Raw genomic sequence first — 18,722 nt, forward strand, 5'->3', positions numbered from 1 at the left:
TGCATTCTGTATTAATTTGGATGTGGGTAATGCAGCAACCGCTATATTCTTTCACTAATTAGAATCAAAGAACTGAAGGATGTCAGAGGAGCTTAATCCAGTGGCTTGAGAAAACCTTAAGGTGCTGAGTCCTAAACTTCTTGCTTCCAACAGAGGAAGATCATGCAGAACGATGTTTGCATTTCCCTTGTTCTAAGACACCTTGCAGTAATGTTCATCATCTCATAGCATAACCTTGCATGCAGTTCTGTGCTTCCCCACTGATCAGATACTGTTCTTGTAAGCCTCTGCTCTGATGTTACTGCAATTTTGGAGGGAGTTTTGGATAAAATGGGTTCCAGCCTTTATTTTGTACTTTGAGTTCTATATGCACTAATGTTTCATTCTCTCTAACACTTTAAAATAATTTCTTGATGACTTGCAGTATCCTATTGTATTCTTAGTCAAGCTGAACATGGTTGTAATCTTGTATTTAGCTGCAGTATGTTTAGTATGGAAAAGATGTAACTGACCTTTGGCAGCCTGTTGAATAGTTCTGGAACACAAGGTCAAGTGGTAAAAGAATACTTAGGATTTCTGAAGCTGAAGATCAATGGTAGCTGAATGTCAAAGGTTGGTTGGTTACTAAAGCAGTGTGATTAGAATGCACTTTGAAACAATGAAAACTTGAGCTTCAATCCTCTTCATTTTCCTTCAGTCAGGAAAGCAAACAGACTTGTATTAGAGGCTTTGTGTAGATTCTATTAAGGTCTGCATGTCTTCTGAGAGGCAATCAGATATGTTTGCTTGCTATGATGAATGAATTTTGAGTATGCTGATAGTTTTATAATCTTCTTTCAAAAAACGAAGGTATGTGTGTATATACATGTATACTGGAATTTGGGCGTTCATAGGTCATGAAGTGCAAGGTTAAAGCTGAAATACAGTACTAAGGTGCCTGCTGTTGTAAGATTCCTTTTAAGTGAGAAATTTTGAGATAGGATAAAATAACCATATGCACTAATGTTTTCCAGATCTGGATTTAATATATAAATAGGTAACTTTATTAATGCAAATTACAGATCTGTATATATATCTGAAGGTTTTGCCATAAGTGATGGAGTTTTAAAGTTCGCTGTCTTGTAGAACAAGGCTTTACAAGTATAGACACACTTTGTGTCATATGGTTCATCTGTCTTGTATACTCGCTTTCCTTGGTTAGAGAAACCTTTCTATTTGAATGATGAAGTGAGATAAATGCTCTTTGACTTCTTTGAAACCATGCAGAGTTTTTGGAGTGATTACCTATGATGGATCAAAATGACACAGCCAAATGTGAAATAACAAGCACCTAATTCAGCTTCATGATCTGGTGAAGTCACTTCTGAGTGAAAACCTGCATAAAGGGTGCAGGGTTTTTTCCAAAGTAGTTTCCAAGACATGATTTTTTTGTTAGCATGATTAACAGCAATAACACAAACTATTTCTGCCGTACAATTTCGTCTCTTTTTCTCTGAGCATAGTGGTATGTTTTTGCTGAAAGTTTATTTCTTCCAGTAGGGAAAGAGGAAGTGTTGTGACATTTGAGGCCCATTCTCAGTAAAGCAGACTTGCTTCTCAACTGAGAACTGCTGTGAAAGTAAAGATTACTTTCCCCTCCATCAGCTCACACACAGGCTAATTTTACAGCCTTGTCAAACAGCAGTGGAAATTATCAGTTATCACTACTTTATCAGGTGCAGTTGACAAGGCTAGATTGAAACAGAAACACAGTGTGACTGAAGCTTGTTGCTGTAAATTGAACACTTTGACATGCTAAGACAATTACTATGTAAATCTTCACTGGAAATGTGTTGTGTCGTGGTAGCTTTGTCACAGGCTTGTCAGCTGCTGGGTGCTGTGGTTCCTTTTAATAAAGAGAAGAAAAAGTCAGATCTGTTAATAGAGCATGTATTCACAGAACTGGTGCAAGGAAGGTTGCAGGCTGATTCTGTTTTACTCTAAAATAATCGTTCTCTTTCTGTAACAAGAGAAAATTGGGGGTGGTCTATGTTTATGATGAAGTAAATGCTGGAGGAAGCTGCTGCTTTGCTTTCTAAATCCTGCAGTGGGATGTCTGAAAGACATTTAACTTCTCCTATGCTATTATCTTTCAGAAAGGGCAGTTTACAAGGTTGTTGATGTGTCTAGAAAGCACAGAACCTGGTAACCGGCCAAGGCATTGTTATTGGCATCCTTTAACATGGATAAAATATTGCTGTTGTTATATCTACAGGGTCAAACAAATTGCTGCTTTTATGAATCAACTTTTGCTGTGAAGTAGCTGAAGTGGTGCCAACACTCTCTCCTTTCTGATCATTTTCAAAGCCCATTTTCTTTCATTTGCTCTCCTACAGAGCTAGTGGATCTCTGTGCAGTTGTGTTAGCAGAGAAGCTGAAAAAGATGCAAAGTGTTGTGGCTCTATCTTTTCTTAAGCTATATGATACTGTAGGATATCTTTCTTTTTTCTTTTTTCTTTTTCCACTTAAAACTCATCAGGAAATTAAACAGAGCTACTGTTGTGCCTTGAAATAAAAGGATGTTACTTGTTTGTTTCTGCCCAACACAGCAGACAATCTCCTCTTTTGAAGCTAAAAGACCTACCAATAATCTTAGGGCTCTCCATAGTAAGTAACAAGCAATTACAACTACCTTGTGCTACCTGTTCTTACAGAGTGATCTTTTATGTTGTATTTCTATTAAAATACAATAATAATAAAATAATAGTGCCTGTTGCACATAGATTTTTGTTGATTGTGGCAATTTTTTTCTAACTATGGCAGGATTGTATTTCAGGAATAGAGCATCCTCTATTCTTTAAACCTTCTAGAAGTCTGCCTCTGTCTTCAGAACTGGCTGTAGAAGTGATTTGTTCAGAAACTTAGTTTTAACTCTTCTTTTAGCCTAGGAGAATTCTATGTCTCAAGGGAATAATTAAAATCAGTCTCCAGTGTTTCAAAGTGAGTGTGTGATGGCCCAGCTGCAATAACTTAGTGTAGGAGCAGTGTTCAAGATGTGCAGGTTGTAGAGTTATAGTTTGTCATTTCTGTATGCTTAAGATTTCACTAATTTATTCATAAATTCTACTTTAACTTTTTGTTAAATGAATCACGATTTCATAGTGGCCAGTTTCTGGTGATGTTTGTGTTAGGTGCTTAAAATAAACAGTACTGTATAGCGCTCTAAATTTCTCAAAACAGTGGGAAAGTTACAGGACTCCTGAGGTTGCTGAAATGCAGCTGTATGGGAATCATTAGGTTATGATGTGAACCAGTGATTGAGCAGCTGGTGAAGGGGTGTGACCAGCCATGGGAGCACAGATGTGAGCATTTGACCTGTGTGACCAAGAGTGGACCCTAGGTCCTTCCCTCCTTAACCTCATTTAAAGAGTGGCAGACACAAGGGAAGGATTTCTCTACTTGAAGAGCCCCTCCTTTGGGAGTGTTTGGTGAGCCTTGATCCTCGGAAAGGGGTAGGGAATTCCTTCTTTATTACCAAATTGTGACCACTACCTTTCTTTGGTGATCTGAATCTGATTAAAGGCAACTATATTTCCTCCCACCTGTCCTTACAGCAGCTGTGTTTGAAATATCATTACAAAGTCAGAATTGCAGGGGTTGGAAGGGACTTCAAGATCTCAGAATCCAACCCCCTGTGGAAGCAGATACCCATCAATAATTTGTGTAGGCAGGCATTCAGATGGGTCTTGAATATATTTATAGCAGGAGACTCCACGTCCTCTCTGGGCAACTGTTCCAGTGCACCATTACCCTTATCGTAAAGAAGTTCTTCTGTGTATTTATACAGAACTTCCTATGTTCAAGATTTAGGCTCGCTATGCACCACCAAGAAGAACCTGACCTTATCCACTTGCCTCCCACGTCCCTGGGATGTTTTTATAAATTTATATTTATAAACATTAATCAATTCCCCTTCAATCTTCTTTTTCCCAGGCTGAACAGACAAGGTCATTCAGCCTTTCCTCCTATAGGAGGTGCTCTGGGCTCTTAATCATCTTCGTGACCCTCTGCTGGACTCCTTCAAGGTGGTCCCTGTCTTTTTTTTTTTTTTTTTTAAACCGGGGAACCCAAAACTGGACACAGTAGCCTAGATGTAAACTTACTAGAGCAGAGCAGAGGGGGTGGATCACCTCCCCTTGACCTGCTGGCCATGCTCTTTTTAATGCACCTCAAGATACCTGTGACCTTCTTGGCCACAAGGGCATAAGCCATCCTGTTGTCCACCAAAGCAGTGGACAGTAAATTGTCTAATCTTTGGCAAAGTAAAAAAAAGAGGGGAAAAAAAAAAAAAGAGAGGAAGATATTTTGGCCAGAGAGGAAGTTGTTACTGCTTTGGAAATTAATTTGGAAACAGCTCATGCCCTGAAGTGCTCAGTTCAGAAAATCTCCCCTGAAAGTAGAGGTGTGTTGTGAAAATAGGAGTGTATTGTTAAATTTGGTAAGAAAAATCAAGTGTTAAATGTTCAAATAATGTGGAGGAAAAGCTTTTGGAAAGAAAGGCAAGATTGCTTAAGAAGAGCAATATCTGAAAGTGTAATTCAGGGTTGATAACTTTTGATTCATAATGATAATCTTGAAACTGTCATTGCATCTGATTTATACACAAGTTCATCATTTGGTGCTAGTGGAGCTATACTGCTTGGACATTAATTTTTTTTTGTACTTGTGCATGTTTGTGTATGGTTGGTATTTAAGTCTAAATTTTTTATTTTGTTACATAATTCTGTAGATTTGAGCAAGGGAATTGTGTTGTCTCTTACACAGCCTTCTTTCAAACTACCTTTAGTCTGGTTACTGGCATAATGATTTCAGTAAGAAGACACAGGTGTGAGCTATTTAACTAGCAGGATGAATGCTGCTCATCACAGTTACTTGTTAAGTCTAAAAATGATATCTAAACCACTGAAATTATCCTGACATTTCAGAACTCATTAAATAATAATTCTGCAGAGATCTATTGTTAATGCTATCTTGCAGTTTTAGCTTCCAAATTTACTATTCAGCATTGTTCCTCAAATAAGTGGAATAATCCCAAATCAACCCTCTGGAAAGAACTGGAGGTCTAGGTCTATTTGATTAGGATGTGCCTCTGGACGTGCAGGTGCCTGCTCTTCCATTGAGCTGACATACTGCGTGAATATACATTTAGATATAAACATGTGTGTGGGATAAGACAGACTGATCAGGATCTTTCAGAATTCTTCAGGGAAGTTAATATCTAACTATGAAAAATTAACCATCCAGTTTATGTAAGTAGTTACTTATCAATCTGTATTAATTGTACAACTATGTAAGGAAGTCTGAGGAAGAGGGATTATCATATTACTTAATTCCAGCAACTTAACTTATAGCATATTAAATGTGTCTTGATGCATTTCTGGCCAAAGTGAGTAAATCCTACTTCAAAAGTTTAAAAAAAAAAAAAAGGTTCTTCTTAGATGTTTAGTTAACTAAATGAAGAAAAGTGTAGAGTTTAAGATGAAAGCAAGTAAAAACACAATGAAATGTGGAAGAATAGTCAAATAATGTGCTCTAATGCTAATCCTTGAATAGTTATGCTTATATCAGTAAAGGTAGTGATATTGAGTATGCATGCATGGCCAAGACTGATTACTGAAAACACATTCATGACATTACTGCAGTGGAAGCAGAAATAAATAAATAAATACAAACCACTGATTTAAATTATTTCATCTATGGAATTGAGGGCACAAACTTAGTAGATGTCATGGGAGCTTTCTCTTCTCAATCTGTATGTTAGTATAAACATAGAGACATCTCATTCAAATGATCTCATTTACAACATATGCAGAATAAAGTTATAGGTGTCAAATGATCTGTCTTCAGTTACCATTCAGATCCACTTTATTACATACATCTCACGAATTATTTTACTTGTTAATCCAAATGAAAATGCTACTAGGACAAAAACTGATTCTGATGGAACCAAGCTAAACATAGCAAATACCTTCCTGATTTAAATAAACAAATAAAAGAACTGGAAGACCTAGCAGTCACTCCCTTTTTTATTCAATCCACCACTGATTATTGTCTATTTTTGTCTTTTTAATTCCTTAATCAGGCAGTGATGTGACACTAAAACTCTCAATATATTTGCCTTTATCAGTTGCTGTGTGATTTGTTTGTGAAAGGGAGAGTATTAATTAATGTTGATTGACATCAACTTTGTTAATAAACTTTTCTGTATTGAATTACATCTTATTGAAAATCTTGATTGAAACTGTCTGGCTGAACTGTCTGTCTTAAATCTACCATCCTTTTTTTGAGGTTGAAACTATGATTTATTTCTAGGCCTTTATAGATTTCTTAGTGTCCCAAACTTCAATATCTCCAAAGAATGCATTGACTTTCGCTGTTCTATCACTTTTTATACCTGAAAAATACTTAGTCAACAGTGATTTCATTGAAAAATCACAAATAATTTGCAATACGTTCAGGCTGAGGCTGGTGTTCAGAGTACATGTGTGCAGGTATTATAATTTTCAAGATACCTAAGAGTTTGTACTGCAATTTCAGTGTAAAATTTTGTCAATTTTAGTGAATGTAGTTCACTTCCATTTAAAGTATATACTCTAATTGGGAAACTTTTAACTAATTAATGAATTTAAACATTGTTAAAATCAGTTTTTAAAGGTCATCTTTTATACTTAGCTTTATTCCTTTTTAAAATCTTGATTTTGACATTTTAATAAACTTTGGTAAGATTGAAATCTTAAGGAAATGAGAAATTGTAATTAAAGAGTTCTTCACACTTCTTCAGAGAAATTTCCCTTCTGAAAGATTCAACAACATAGGTAATCTATTAACTATATCAATTTTAGAAAGCAGTCGTGGTGAAATCAGGGTCTCTTTTATGCGGTGAATGCTTCAAGCACAGTTATTGTGATGGGATTAGATGAGAGCAAAATGCATGTACCCTTGACAATATAATTTGATGTTGAGAAAAAAAAAGATAAAATAGTTTTTAATTGAGGCATCTTAGAACATTGGAACCAGTGTAAATAGTCTGAAGGGTAGTCAGGCTGTGTTAGCACCTCTCCAGATGTGCCCTATAGAACTTTCATTGCGTAAAATGGTGCAGTTAAAGATAAATGTACTTTCTGGTACCTTATCTGTAAATTTTGCTAGTGCTCCTGGTTTAAACTTCATTCTCATCAGTAAAATGTGGAAGAGTTGAAGTATTAACTAAGATAGATCTATATATTTTAAGATCTGATGACTAAATCAGTATTATTGTTGCACGTAAAAATTGATATCTTTTCCGTTTAAAACCTTAACCATATATCTATTCAGACTCTTTTATTTTAAGTTGTCAGCACCATTAGTATATCAAAATATAGTAACATTTTATTAAGTCCTGTGTATGAAATTCACTCTGGTCTGCAGTGATTTTGAAGATCAGCAGTGGTTGACAAGAAGAGATGTCTGTGCTTCCAAGTAGTTTTACTGTAGCCAGGGTATTTGGCATCACTTTTAAAATGCAAGATATAAGGAGCCACACAGATGGACTTTGATCCAATGGAGCATGCATGTATATGACCTCTGATTATTCTCTTTGTAAAGCTGATACCTTAGCAGTGGACATCTAACTTTGTTGTCATTTCAGTCCATAGGCCTTTCCTGTGTATTATGACTATCCAAAAGATCTGTCCTGTAGCGTAGCACAGGCTATACTCTCCTACTGATAATGCTGGGTAGGACTACAAATAAAATGGATTTTTGTGTTTTGCCTTCTAAAATATATTGATCTGCTGTTACAGTTAGTCATAGAGCAAGAGTTTAAAAATGAACAGAATTTAACTTGCTTAAGAAAGATGAGCCACCACTATGAATCCTAATAGACTGTTTTAACAATAGAAAATAGAATTTAAGCTTGATTTCTGTGAATTTAACTTTTTTTTTATGTGTGAAAAGTAGGACAAGTACATTTCTGTGTTCTGTGGTTTGTATCAGCAGTGAATTCATTATAGCCGAATACCTTTGTAAGGGTTATCAGACAAAAAGTGTGTGTAAGTGAGGAAGAGTGGTCATAGGTAGTAGAATGATGACTACATGTTAGAAGAATTTAAGATGTCTTTTGCTTTTATATTCTAAGTGTCTCCCTTCTAGAGTTAATAAAATCATCTGTTCTGTGGGAAGAATGAAATGGTCTTAAACTATTTAAATGTCCATGTCACTTTTCCTTCTCACCAATTACAATATGCAATTACTCAGAAACCTTTCCCATCTATATAGACTTAAGGATACAATACTGACCTATGCAATTGCACAAATTTCTTTACAACCTGGCTAAAAATACATGCAGATATAAGAGTAGATAATTGGGTTCCCCTTTAGAAAGGACATCTTTTTTTAGAAAGAAAAAGCATTCTGGGGTTTACGTGTTTGGTTTTTGTGTTCTGCTTTGTGGATTTGTTTTTGGGTTTTTTGGGTTTTTTTTTTTTCCTCCGAATGAGATGAAGAACTTTTCAGTTTTAGAAACCTACTTTGTGGGAGCTAAAAATACTAGAGGAAAAATCTTGCTTTCAGGAAAAGCATAAAAATAGATTTGTTCTAATTCAAGTATCGCTACTTACAGAAGTATTGTTTGTTTCTGATCAGTGGTTGTCTTGATTTGACAGCTGACTCAGCTATCTGTGAGTAATGGGTTCCTTTTGTTTTACACAGTCTTACAACTGAGTAGAATTTTTTCTTCGTAATACTCTTGCAGAGTAACTGTATTTTTTGCAGTGTGTGTATATATTCTCCCAGCAAACTGCTTAATAAAATGTTACCAAGAAGATATTTATGCAAATGACTAGTCATTAAATTCATTCTTTCCATGGTCGAGGAAGAAATGGCTGACAGATTTAAATCTTATTTTTAAGAAAACTTTTAAATAATGATTTTTCAAGTAACACTTGTAAAGTAGAAATGCCAAACTGACTGCAAATATATGCAAATCAACATTATAACCTACTGCAGTATTTTGTATGCAGTTATTCTTTCTAAAAACCACTGATATCTGTACTTGTAAGTTGGAAGTCAAAGGTTTTGTCTGTTGTATTTGTTTGTTGGTTTGCTTGTCATTTTATCACAGAATAGCCAATGTGTGTGTGTATGGATACCTTGCTCAGAGTGCAACTTTGTCTTGGAGGAGGAGTAATGGTTTAGTTTCATTGTCCACAGTGGATGTGGCTGACAATGCAATATCATGCTGTTGGTAGAAGAACGTGTACCTTTCTTTCTTTAAAAATAAAGAATAAAGAATAAAAAGATAGTAACTTATCCAGTTCAGTAACTAAACATTATTCTTGAAATGTTTTCAAATATTAGGAGAAACTGAATTGCAAGACCATTATTTGCTTTTCAAGCATATGGGGTTTTTTAGCATATATTCACAGGTGAAAACAAGTTACTATTGTAAGTTTAAGTTCTGGTACTAAGTTAGGTACTGTTAAAATGTCAGTGTAGTTTAGATTTTGCTATTTGTATCAGTCAGCATATTCAAGAGGTGTTGCTACTACTATATGTACAGCTATAAGGATTGTTTTGGATATCTAGTGGGATTTGTACCTGTGGATACTGTTACTTTGCATGATGAACACGTCAGCCAAGGAACACTGAGCCCGTTTCTAAGCTTTGAGTACTGGTAGAGCAGGCTGCTTTTTTAAGCTTTATATTTTCACGGACTGAAGAGAAGTTTCGCTTCAGACTTTATGAAGGGAAGAAAACATTTAAGGAATCTTTCTTGTGGACTTAAGTTCTAAAAGCATTGCAGCCTAGCCTCTGCTGTATTTCAGGAAAGATTCTACAGGAGGAAAAGAAATATAATTCCAAACAGTTTACTTCAATTATCTTGTTTTTATTTTCCCTTCTTTTAGGTGCTTTATAAATTTATTTTTCTAAAAAACAGCTGCTTATTACTGTGGACAGTAAATGTCAAGGCGGACTTCACGATATGCTTACACAACTGCTTTCTTCTCTCTCTAGCTGTAAGCACAAGGTGTACTTGGAAAAGCTACCGAATACCAGCATCATTATCCCATTTCATAATGAAGGCTGGACTTCCCTCTTGCGAACGATACACAGTATTATCAACCGCACTCCAGACAGCCTGATTGCAGAAATCATTCTTGTGGATGACTTCAGTGACAGAGGTAAGGCCCAACCGTTTTTGTTTATTATTGGAAATTTGTAATGAAATGTAGTTCCTGTTGAAACTAAAGTTTGAGGGAAAACTGAGAAAAAAAAAATAACTGCTGAACTGCTTTCCTTGAAGAAGTGTTTGATATTTAGCTGGGAAAAAAAAAACTTGTTTTTAATTTGCTATAAACTTGCTTTTTTTTTTCTCCTCCTCAATGGTGAAAATAGATTGACCATTCATCTTTATTGGTATAATATTTTGAATATATTCTTTCTGAAGCACTGTGAATTATTAGGATTTCAACTTTCTTATTTTTCTTTGCGCTGGTTTCCACTCAGAAAATCTTTAACTTTATCCAATTTGGGTGTAATTCATTAGACTTTAATCCTGTAATTTTACAGAATTACTAAGTTTCATATTTTGGTACAAAATCTCATACAGAGAAATGAGTCTGTTTAGAATAGAATGTGAAAAAAAAACTTGTTTCCAAATTGTTAATCAGAACTCATGGCATCTCTGTATGGCAAAATTAACAAAAAGTACATCATGTAATGAATGTAGCCATCATTACTTGAATACAGTACAAGAATGGAATGCTGTAAAGTTCCTTGTATGACTTCTACTTAAGAAACTGTTAAAATTTCATACATTACAGTGGTGTAGAACTTGGAAGTTGTTTATTTTCTCAAATTCACATACTTATTTTAGAACTTTAATCATGAAGATCTTTGACTTGTTCTGGTTGATTTTGATTTCTGGGGGGTTGGTTTCTCTTGAAACATCAGTTTCTAATGTGTATGTGAGCCTTGTTCTGAGTAGACTGATACAAAGCAAAGGAGAATAAGCCATGCTCTTTGTTGATCTGAAAGGTTTGTCTCAACTAGAAACTTCATAGAAACTTATTTTTGACTTGTTACTGCAAGAAGCCCCTCAGTGAATAAGAGGAACTTTTAGAGAGTTGCTACAGTGTAAGAATTCTGTGAGATTTTAATTGAATATTTCAGGAGTTGGAAATATTGGTAGTGCACACATCTGTGCTGGTTTAGATTCAGTGGGTCCTCTGAACTGCCTCTCTGTCCGTAGTGTAATTCAAGAGAAATCATAAAAGTATTTTAAGTTTAGTTCTGGCTTTTCCATGCATGTAGATATTAGACCATGGATGATGAAAATTTTCAGAACAAGTAGCCTTTTGAAAGTAATGCAGCACAACAAATTTTGTGGGTTAACAATTTCCTAGTAGGAAATGACTTGCAGGGAAGTCTTCAAGTTGGCTTAGAGATTTCTGAAAACTAAAATCTTTATACTGAGAGAGTAGCTATTGAGTCTATACTTGCTCTATATGGTAATACTGTAGCATTTCTCTAATGAAGGTCCTACTGACTATTATTATATGCACTGGAATGCGTATTTTAGAAAGCTTATATTTCCTGGTTACTAGAACAAGTATTAATGGTATTAAATGGGAAACAGTGCCACTTCTATTCCTCTTTTTCTGCATGCCCCAGCATAAGTTCTGCTACTTCCTGAAAGTATTTTCAAAGTAATTCTCTCTAATATTAATTCCTATGAAAATTATAGAAATCTTGGAAGTTTTCCTCATGTCGGGTTTTGTAAGCCTATTTTCTCAACTGGAAATTATTTATACAGCATAGAAATGCCTATCATAGTGTCTGGCTTGAAAGTCTGAAAGAAACTTATTAAGAAGGCTTGAATGGACTTCGGCCTGGAACTATTGTGAGGAAGCTTTGCTCATCTCTTGTTGTTGTTGCTGTTGTTGTTATTAAAATGCAGATTAGAAATGTATTCTTGAATAGTTGATACTTTTGAGTTTGAGCACAGTTGGTAGTATAGTTGTATTTTGGGAAGAGCTTTTTAAACATACAAGGAAAATGTGCTAGTATCTCAATGGTCTGAATCAAAAAACATTGACATTGAACTTCAAGTTAGGCAGAATCATTTTTTTTGTCTTTGAAATGAATTTGTTTCTTGTATTTGTTATAACTTAAGCTGTGCTTTCAATGAAACTATACCAAGAGGTTTTTGTGCTTTTTTTTTACCTTATAAAGACATTTAGTACAGACGTTATTTTATGTTGAAAAACATCTAATACACCTTCCCAACTCTTCAGTCCCAGTTCATAACATAATCACTTTAAAAAGTGTTTGAATAAATTTCTGATGTGCTGGTGATGTTCCTTTTCCTGCTGATGAAATATAAGCATGCTTGGTTGTTGTCCAAACTGGGAGAAACATAGCAAGCAAAGTTAAGTGCAGTGTTGAAACAGTACAATGATAAATCTCTATCCATTTTTGTAATTCCTTACTGGGGCTTTATGTCAGAGAGATGACAAAAGGCTACTACTTGCATTTACAGAATGAGTTATAGCATATGCGTTATCACTTAAATGGTTTATATTTGTTCTGAAGCTTAGTATTTTTATGAGTGTTCTACCAGGAACCTAAACATAATTGGGAGGTAGTTGGAAGTGAGAATGAGATGCTTCTGTAGTGCTGTTATTTTAAGTGTTGCAATTAAAAAAGCCTACATTTTTCTATGAGGTTTTCTACTAAACAAACTTTTCACAAAAGTTTAAGAAGAAATTGTTACCAAGAGACATTCCTTGTTAGAACTTGAGAAGAAAGTAGAAACTTGAAAGAGGTGTTGAAGATAAAAACATTGTAGCTCATTTTTTTAACTAATGCAAATACAAATATGGGAATGCACATAAAAAAAACTTTGATAACAGATGATGAAAATGTTACAATGCATAGCCAGGAACCCAGCAGTTCGCTGATTTGTCGGCAGAATTACTTCTGCATTCATTTTATTCATACTTGTTACTTTGTCTCTTGTGATCAAAATGAAAAACTTTAGGTAGCTCATAAATAATATTCACCATAAATTATGACAGCTAGATGTTATAGAAGTGAAAGAATAGCTGGTTCTTTTAAAATAATATAATTCAGACTAGAGATTTTGTAATAAGAATGGGGAAGTAATCGAATGTTACAAAATCTGGAAATGTGATGAATTGTCATATAAAAAAAACCAACATAAAAATAAATACATTAATTCTTAAAATGTCTTAGCAGATGTAAGGAAATGTAGATTAATTTTGAAGAATATCTTTTCATATCATTTTTAGGGAGTTCATATTCTTAAATACTAAAGGAATGTTGGGGAGGAGCTTCTTAGAAATAGTGGAATTATTTCTAACTCTTCATTTCAATGGAAGAGAAGTGGGTGGTTTTTGTTTTTGTTTCTTTTTTATGTGGGTTTTTTTTTTTGTTGTTGTTGTTTGTTTTTATTTGCATTTAATTAACAAATGATGTGCTGGAGAGACTAAAAGAACTAACCTAAAATTTACAGGAGCACTTTGATGCTCTCATGGAAGCTCTGTTGAAGATAGGGTAATATTAGACTTCAACTTAGTGTGCCTTGGAAAGCTCTTGGTAGGAGAACTGACTGTGCTGTATTCTGGTTCACACCTAGGAATGATTTTACTTCTGCTGCTGACTTGGCTGTCCATTCCCCTTTAGATACTTCCACTGAATTATCATAACTGAGTCCTAGGTTCAAGTGCAACAGCTTTTCCATGAAGGGTTGTTAATATTGCTTTATTATTAATAATAGTTTATTGCTATTTAGCACGTTTGTATATTTCAAGAATGACGAATATTTCTAATTTTGTGGTGGATTTTGCTTTCCAAATGATTCTGTTATCTGATTTATGCAAGCAATTCATGTATTTCAAACCATGTATAAATTCAAATCCTATTAACATTTTTAAGTGTCACATGTCATGAAAAATAAGTAATTCTATTGATGTGGACTCTGTGAAATGTCTCTGCAGTGGCACTGTGTACACATCCCTCTTGCTAGCTGGGTTTTTGTTTTATGGGACAATGAGCCATGTAGGAAAGTAGTTTTATGTTGTTGCTTTTGTATTTTTTTTTCCAGGAAGGATTTTTGTGTGTGTGAGGTGACTTGTGGGGAGAATAAAGGGGTTGGCATGCAGGTGAGTTTTGTTTCTGTGGGGAAAGGAACAGTTGCTGATATATCTGAAGTTGCTCTCTGTTGGTGGCCAGATAGCTGTAATGATAGCAAAGAGCAGAATTTAGGCAAGAGTTCTGGAACAAAAGATAAAATAAAACAGGAAGCTAGTTTTTGTTTATTCAGTTACAGAACAGTTTGTATTCACAAAGGAATCCTAAAAACTCTCAGAGTTTTGAAACATGTATTGAGATCAAATAGGTTTGCACCATCAGCTTTTGCCTGTGGCAAGGGGGCTAGAATTTGATGATCCTTAGAATGGCTTGGGTTGGAAAGCATCCCCTGATTCTATTCTGTGACTCTATTACTGTGTTCAACAAGTGGTGTAGATTGCCAGCACCTTTGCTGATAGCTTTGCACATTGATTTTTGTACCTTTTTTATTTTAGTCAGTCCACGTCTGTGTGTGTAAAAGTGACTTAACCAAACACTTTTTAATTCTTGTTACTTGTACTTCACCCTCATAGCAGTTACACCAGTTAGAGAGCTATTGTAAGAAGAATGTAGTGCCACCACCAACAATGAATTTATTAGTGGTAACAATTATTGAAGTTTATTAATTAAAAAAATAAAATTCTCCTAATGAGGGAGAAAGAGGAAAGATTGCAGATGTAGTGATCAGCAGCTTCTTGTAGGAAAGAACTAGTTTCTGTCGCTGGCAGTGAACTTGTGTTTTGGTGAAGAATAACTCACTGGGAAATCATAGTTTATGTTGATAAGCTGTTCCCTTCTCATTTTGTCACCTGTTCTCAGGGCTCTGTCCCTTTGCTTAGTTCTGTTTTCTGCACTACTGCTCATTTCATGCTTGAGTGCCATTATGTCCCATATCATAAAGCATAGGCTTTCTGCCAGATCACTGTTCTGTGAATAAGCTAGACTAATAATGTGTAGGTCAGCTGGCAAAACCAGTCCGCTACACTGATTGATCAGGACCTGATTTACTTGGCCAGTGGATTTAAATGCTAGAGGCGCTCCTTATTTTGTGTGATCAAGGAGAAAGGTCTGATCTACCCTAATTGCCCAATTATCCTAATAGCCTGACAAAGCCTTTACAAGGCCTTTACAGAGGTTGTCTGATCTTGGTATTTTTTGTGTTTTTCTTTGTACTTCTGTAAGTGAAAGTTGTATGATTATTGATAAGGTAGGGAGTATGTAGTAGAAGCAAAGCAGTTCTTCATATCAGCATGCGTTTCTTAAATGGCAGGTTGTGTGATTTGTTGCACAAAAATGAAATCCCTTGCATTTTAACTGCAGATGGCTAGTTTATTTCACATCACTCATGATTCCAGTTTATTGATGCTTGGCTTCAGATAATGGGCAAATATAGCTTTTCTGATTGAGTGAAAGGGAATGTTCTACTCTTGAATGACTATCCCAGCGGAGCCATGTGTTTCTCTAAAGTGTTGAGAACACTGCTCCAAAAATTTCCAGTGGTGTCAAAATGCACAGTGTTTTAAAAATGGAGGAGGAAATCAACCTATTAAAAAATGTTATGTTTTTAAATTTGTCCCTTTCCTTTAAGAGCCTGATTTTCAAAATGGTATACAATTGCTCAGTGTATTTTGCTTTGAGCTGGAACTCTTTAAAGTTGATCGCAATTCATTTTCTTAAATACAAGTTTACTCCAAAAGCAGTGCCTCCTATTTGGTGATGTTGGCCCACAGTGCAAGAGGAGGCAGCCTGACAGAATGGTATCTGACATGGAAGTGTGTATGAAGCAAAGGTGTGTCATTGAATTACTCCATGCTGAAAAAATGGCACTTACTGACATTCATCAATGTTTGCTGAACATTTATGAAGATGAAACAGTGGATGTGAGCCACCACTGTTTTACCAAAGATCTCAACTAAGAAAGTTCCCTAAACCAAATGATAGTTTGGAAAGCCAACTCTGGTTTATTACAGTGCTGTGTATGTGAGGATCTCTCCATAAAGCATGCACACTCTAGAGCTATATCACCCTAATTATATACATTTAAAACATGAATATTCAGGGAATTTCCACAAAGTTCCCACCTGTTGTCATAAACAGTAAATAGTAAATCTAACATTGCACCTGCATCTGTCAGTCAAGGGGTTCTTGCAAGAGGTCTTTCAGTTTCCCATATATGAGATGGATGTTGAAGTATGCAGTTAGCAATGTACAAGACAAGGAAGTGCCAAAGAGCACTTTGGCACCTCCTCACATTGTTTACACAAAGGAGCCTATTCTTATCTGTCTGAAGCATCAAGGGATCCTGTCATGGTGGGGGGAAGTGTTTTGTATCACAGTGAGGCAGTGGGTGCTGCTTTTCAGCAGTGCAGACAGCGATGTGAAAGATAAGCCACACTTCGGATGGTCATACAGACGGGTTTTTGGGGGGCAGTATGCAGGCTCCTGTTAATTGCTAATGAGAATTTACAGATTGGTGTAGTAATTATATTTGAAAAACACTGTTTTGAGAATTTGCTTGATCAAACAGTGTTATTGTGGTCTTTGTGCCTATTATAGTTTTCATGGAAGTAGATAGGATACATTATTTTGGGGAGTGACCTACATACTAATAATTCTTCACCTTCCTATACCAGAGACTATGCCTTTGAACTTGAACATCTACTCGTCCTGAAAAGCTATCACTTTTCTCCTAAAAAAGCATATAGGGAGTGGGGCTCCAAACAGAATGCTTCCAGCAATGTCAGTGCTGTAAGAATCTGAAGGATCATGTGGACAAAATTTATTGACACTTCCTAGAGACACCGTAGGATAAGGAATGGAAAATTAAGCATTACTGAGAAAGCATTAGAATGTTATTACAGACTATGCATCAGCACAGTGGGAGCAGAAAGGCAGAAAGAGGAACTTTCATACCTTTACGTGTATCAGTACACACCAAAAAAAAACCACAAGGGAGGATTCCTTGAATACTGAATCCAGGGCAAATGAGTAACTAGTGAGTGCTGAACTGAGGAGGAATACTGTGTTTTTGAGACTAGGCTACATTTTAGAATGGGTGCTATCTTGATCACCTGCATAAAATCGTCATGCATCATAAATATCTATCAGAGGAGAGGTTATTTGATCTTTGATATATATGATTTTGACTTTGCCTAGCTTGATATCAGTATCGTATGATTCAAGTATAGTACGTTTTAGAAGAGGTAGAAGAGAGTGTTACGAGGCAGATGTTTTCCTTCAAAAAATCTGTGTTGATCTTGTATCTGAGAATGTTCCTTGATGCCCGGAAAATCACAAGGAGAATGGTCTGAATAAGTCTCATTCCTATTGAAACTGTTTTAAGCAGTGTAGAAAATGTAAAGAGCTTTATGATAATCCCAGAACAATATAATATTTCTTTAATGCAGTGTTTCATTTGTACTGCAGGTCCTGCTACCTATGTGATATCCCATAGTTGGAATTTATATGATAAGATTGTTGAAGTTTCTTTCCTATGCAGTACAAGTGATGAGATTTAGAAATAACACAGAAAATAGAAAGAGATGAGATAAAGGTGCACAGAATTGTGTCACCTTGACTAACTGAATACTAAACTAAAATAATTCAGCTGAACAATTATGTCTAATTCTGTTCTGGGATTACAGATGGAAACAATTAGTGCTGCAGTATGTGTACATCAATATTTACAAACAGTGCACTTAAGTCAAGCTGCCTTCAATGTATAACAGTACTCTGGAGAATGCTAGTTGCTCTGTACAGACTGGAGATATCTGCTTCATTTTGGAACAGCTGAGAAAGAAAGAAAATATAACTGAGCAATGAATGTTTACTTGAAGTATACGTACTGTACAAGAATGTATAAGGAATTGTATCATCTACTTCACTATCATGTTGTTTTTCTCTTTCTCAAGAATGTTGAGTGACAGGAGTAATGTTGCCTATACCAACATCAGAATCTAAGTATGTTACAAGTCTTGCACAAGGAAGCAACTGAACGTTATTAATACAAAAATATAGCCAGATAGTAAGAAAATAAATACTAATGAAACTCCTTGGATAAAGCTTAATGCAATTCTGAAATCAGATCTGTCAGTAGATATTTCCAGGTGAAGTAAATTTCCAGTCCGACAAAAGAGCTAGGCTAGATCCTGCCCTGCTTGATGTGACTGGGGACTGGGTAGCCTAGAAGTGATCTTGCAGAACCTGTGCCTGCAATGTAATCTGGGCCTTCTGGAGGGATTAACTGTATAGACACACCTTGCCAAGCAAGAGCACTCTGTTTATCACCTTGTCGTCTTGAAGTGTCTGTCCCTGTGGCATATTCTGAGCAGGAGGGAGATTGCTGAGAACAAGAGCAAGTGCTGCGTATTAGACCAAGCCAGCTTTAGCCCCTTAACCTGAGATGGATTAATGAGCTGTAAGTAACAAGGTGCTTGGTGACCCTATCAATTATGATGGTAACTCTTGCAGGAGGTGCATTATGTGCAAAAAAGATTTGCAAGAGAATCTGTCATCCAGAAGTCATCCCAAACAGATGCTGACACCTTAGG

At 35.7% G+C, this 18,722-nt stretch overlaps 2 protein-coding genes across 3 annotated transcripts in view; one reads left to right on the forward strand and one right to left on the reverse strand.

Moving 5' to 3' along the window:
• GALNTL6 (polypeptide N-acetylgalactosaminyltransferase like 6) overlaps nt 1-18,722 on the forward strand; it is a 431,361-nt gene that overhangs the window by 173,643 nt on the left and 238,996 nt on the right. The window contains exon 4 of the mRNA XM_065736578.1: nt 10,033-10,199. Within this exon, the coding sequence (XP_065592650.1) occupies nt 10,033-10,199 (167 nt within the window). The remainder of the gene's footprint in view (nt 1-10,032; nt 10,200-18,722) is intronic.
• The window catches only part of HMGB2 (high mobility group box 2), a 397,943-nt gene that overhangs the window by 38,975 nt on the left and 340,246 nt on the right, over nt 1-18,722 (reverse strand). The window lies entirely within an intron of this gene.

This window comes from Cyrtonyx montezumae, unplaced genomic scaffold (genome assembly GCF_038088225.1).
Source record: "Cyrtonyx montezumae isolate F1298 unplaced genomic scaffold, pur_monq_1.0 scaffold_2, whole genome shotgun sequence".
Lineage (NCBI taxonomy): Eukaryota > Metazoa > Chordata > Aves > Galliformes > Odontophoridae > Cyrtonyx > Cyrtonyx montezumae.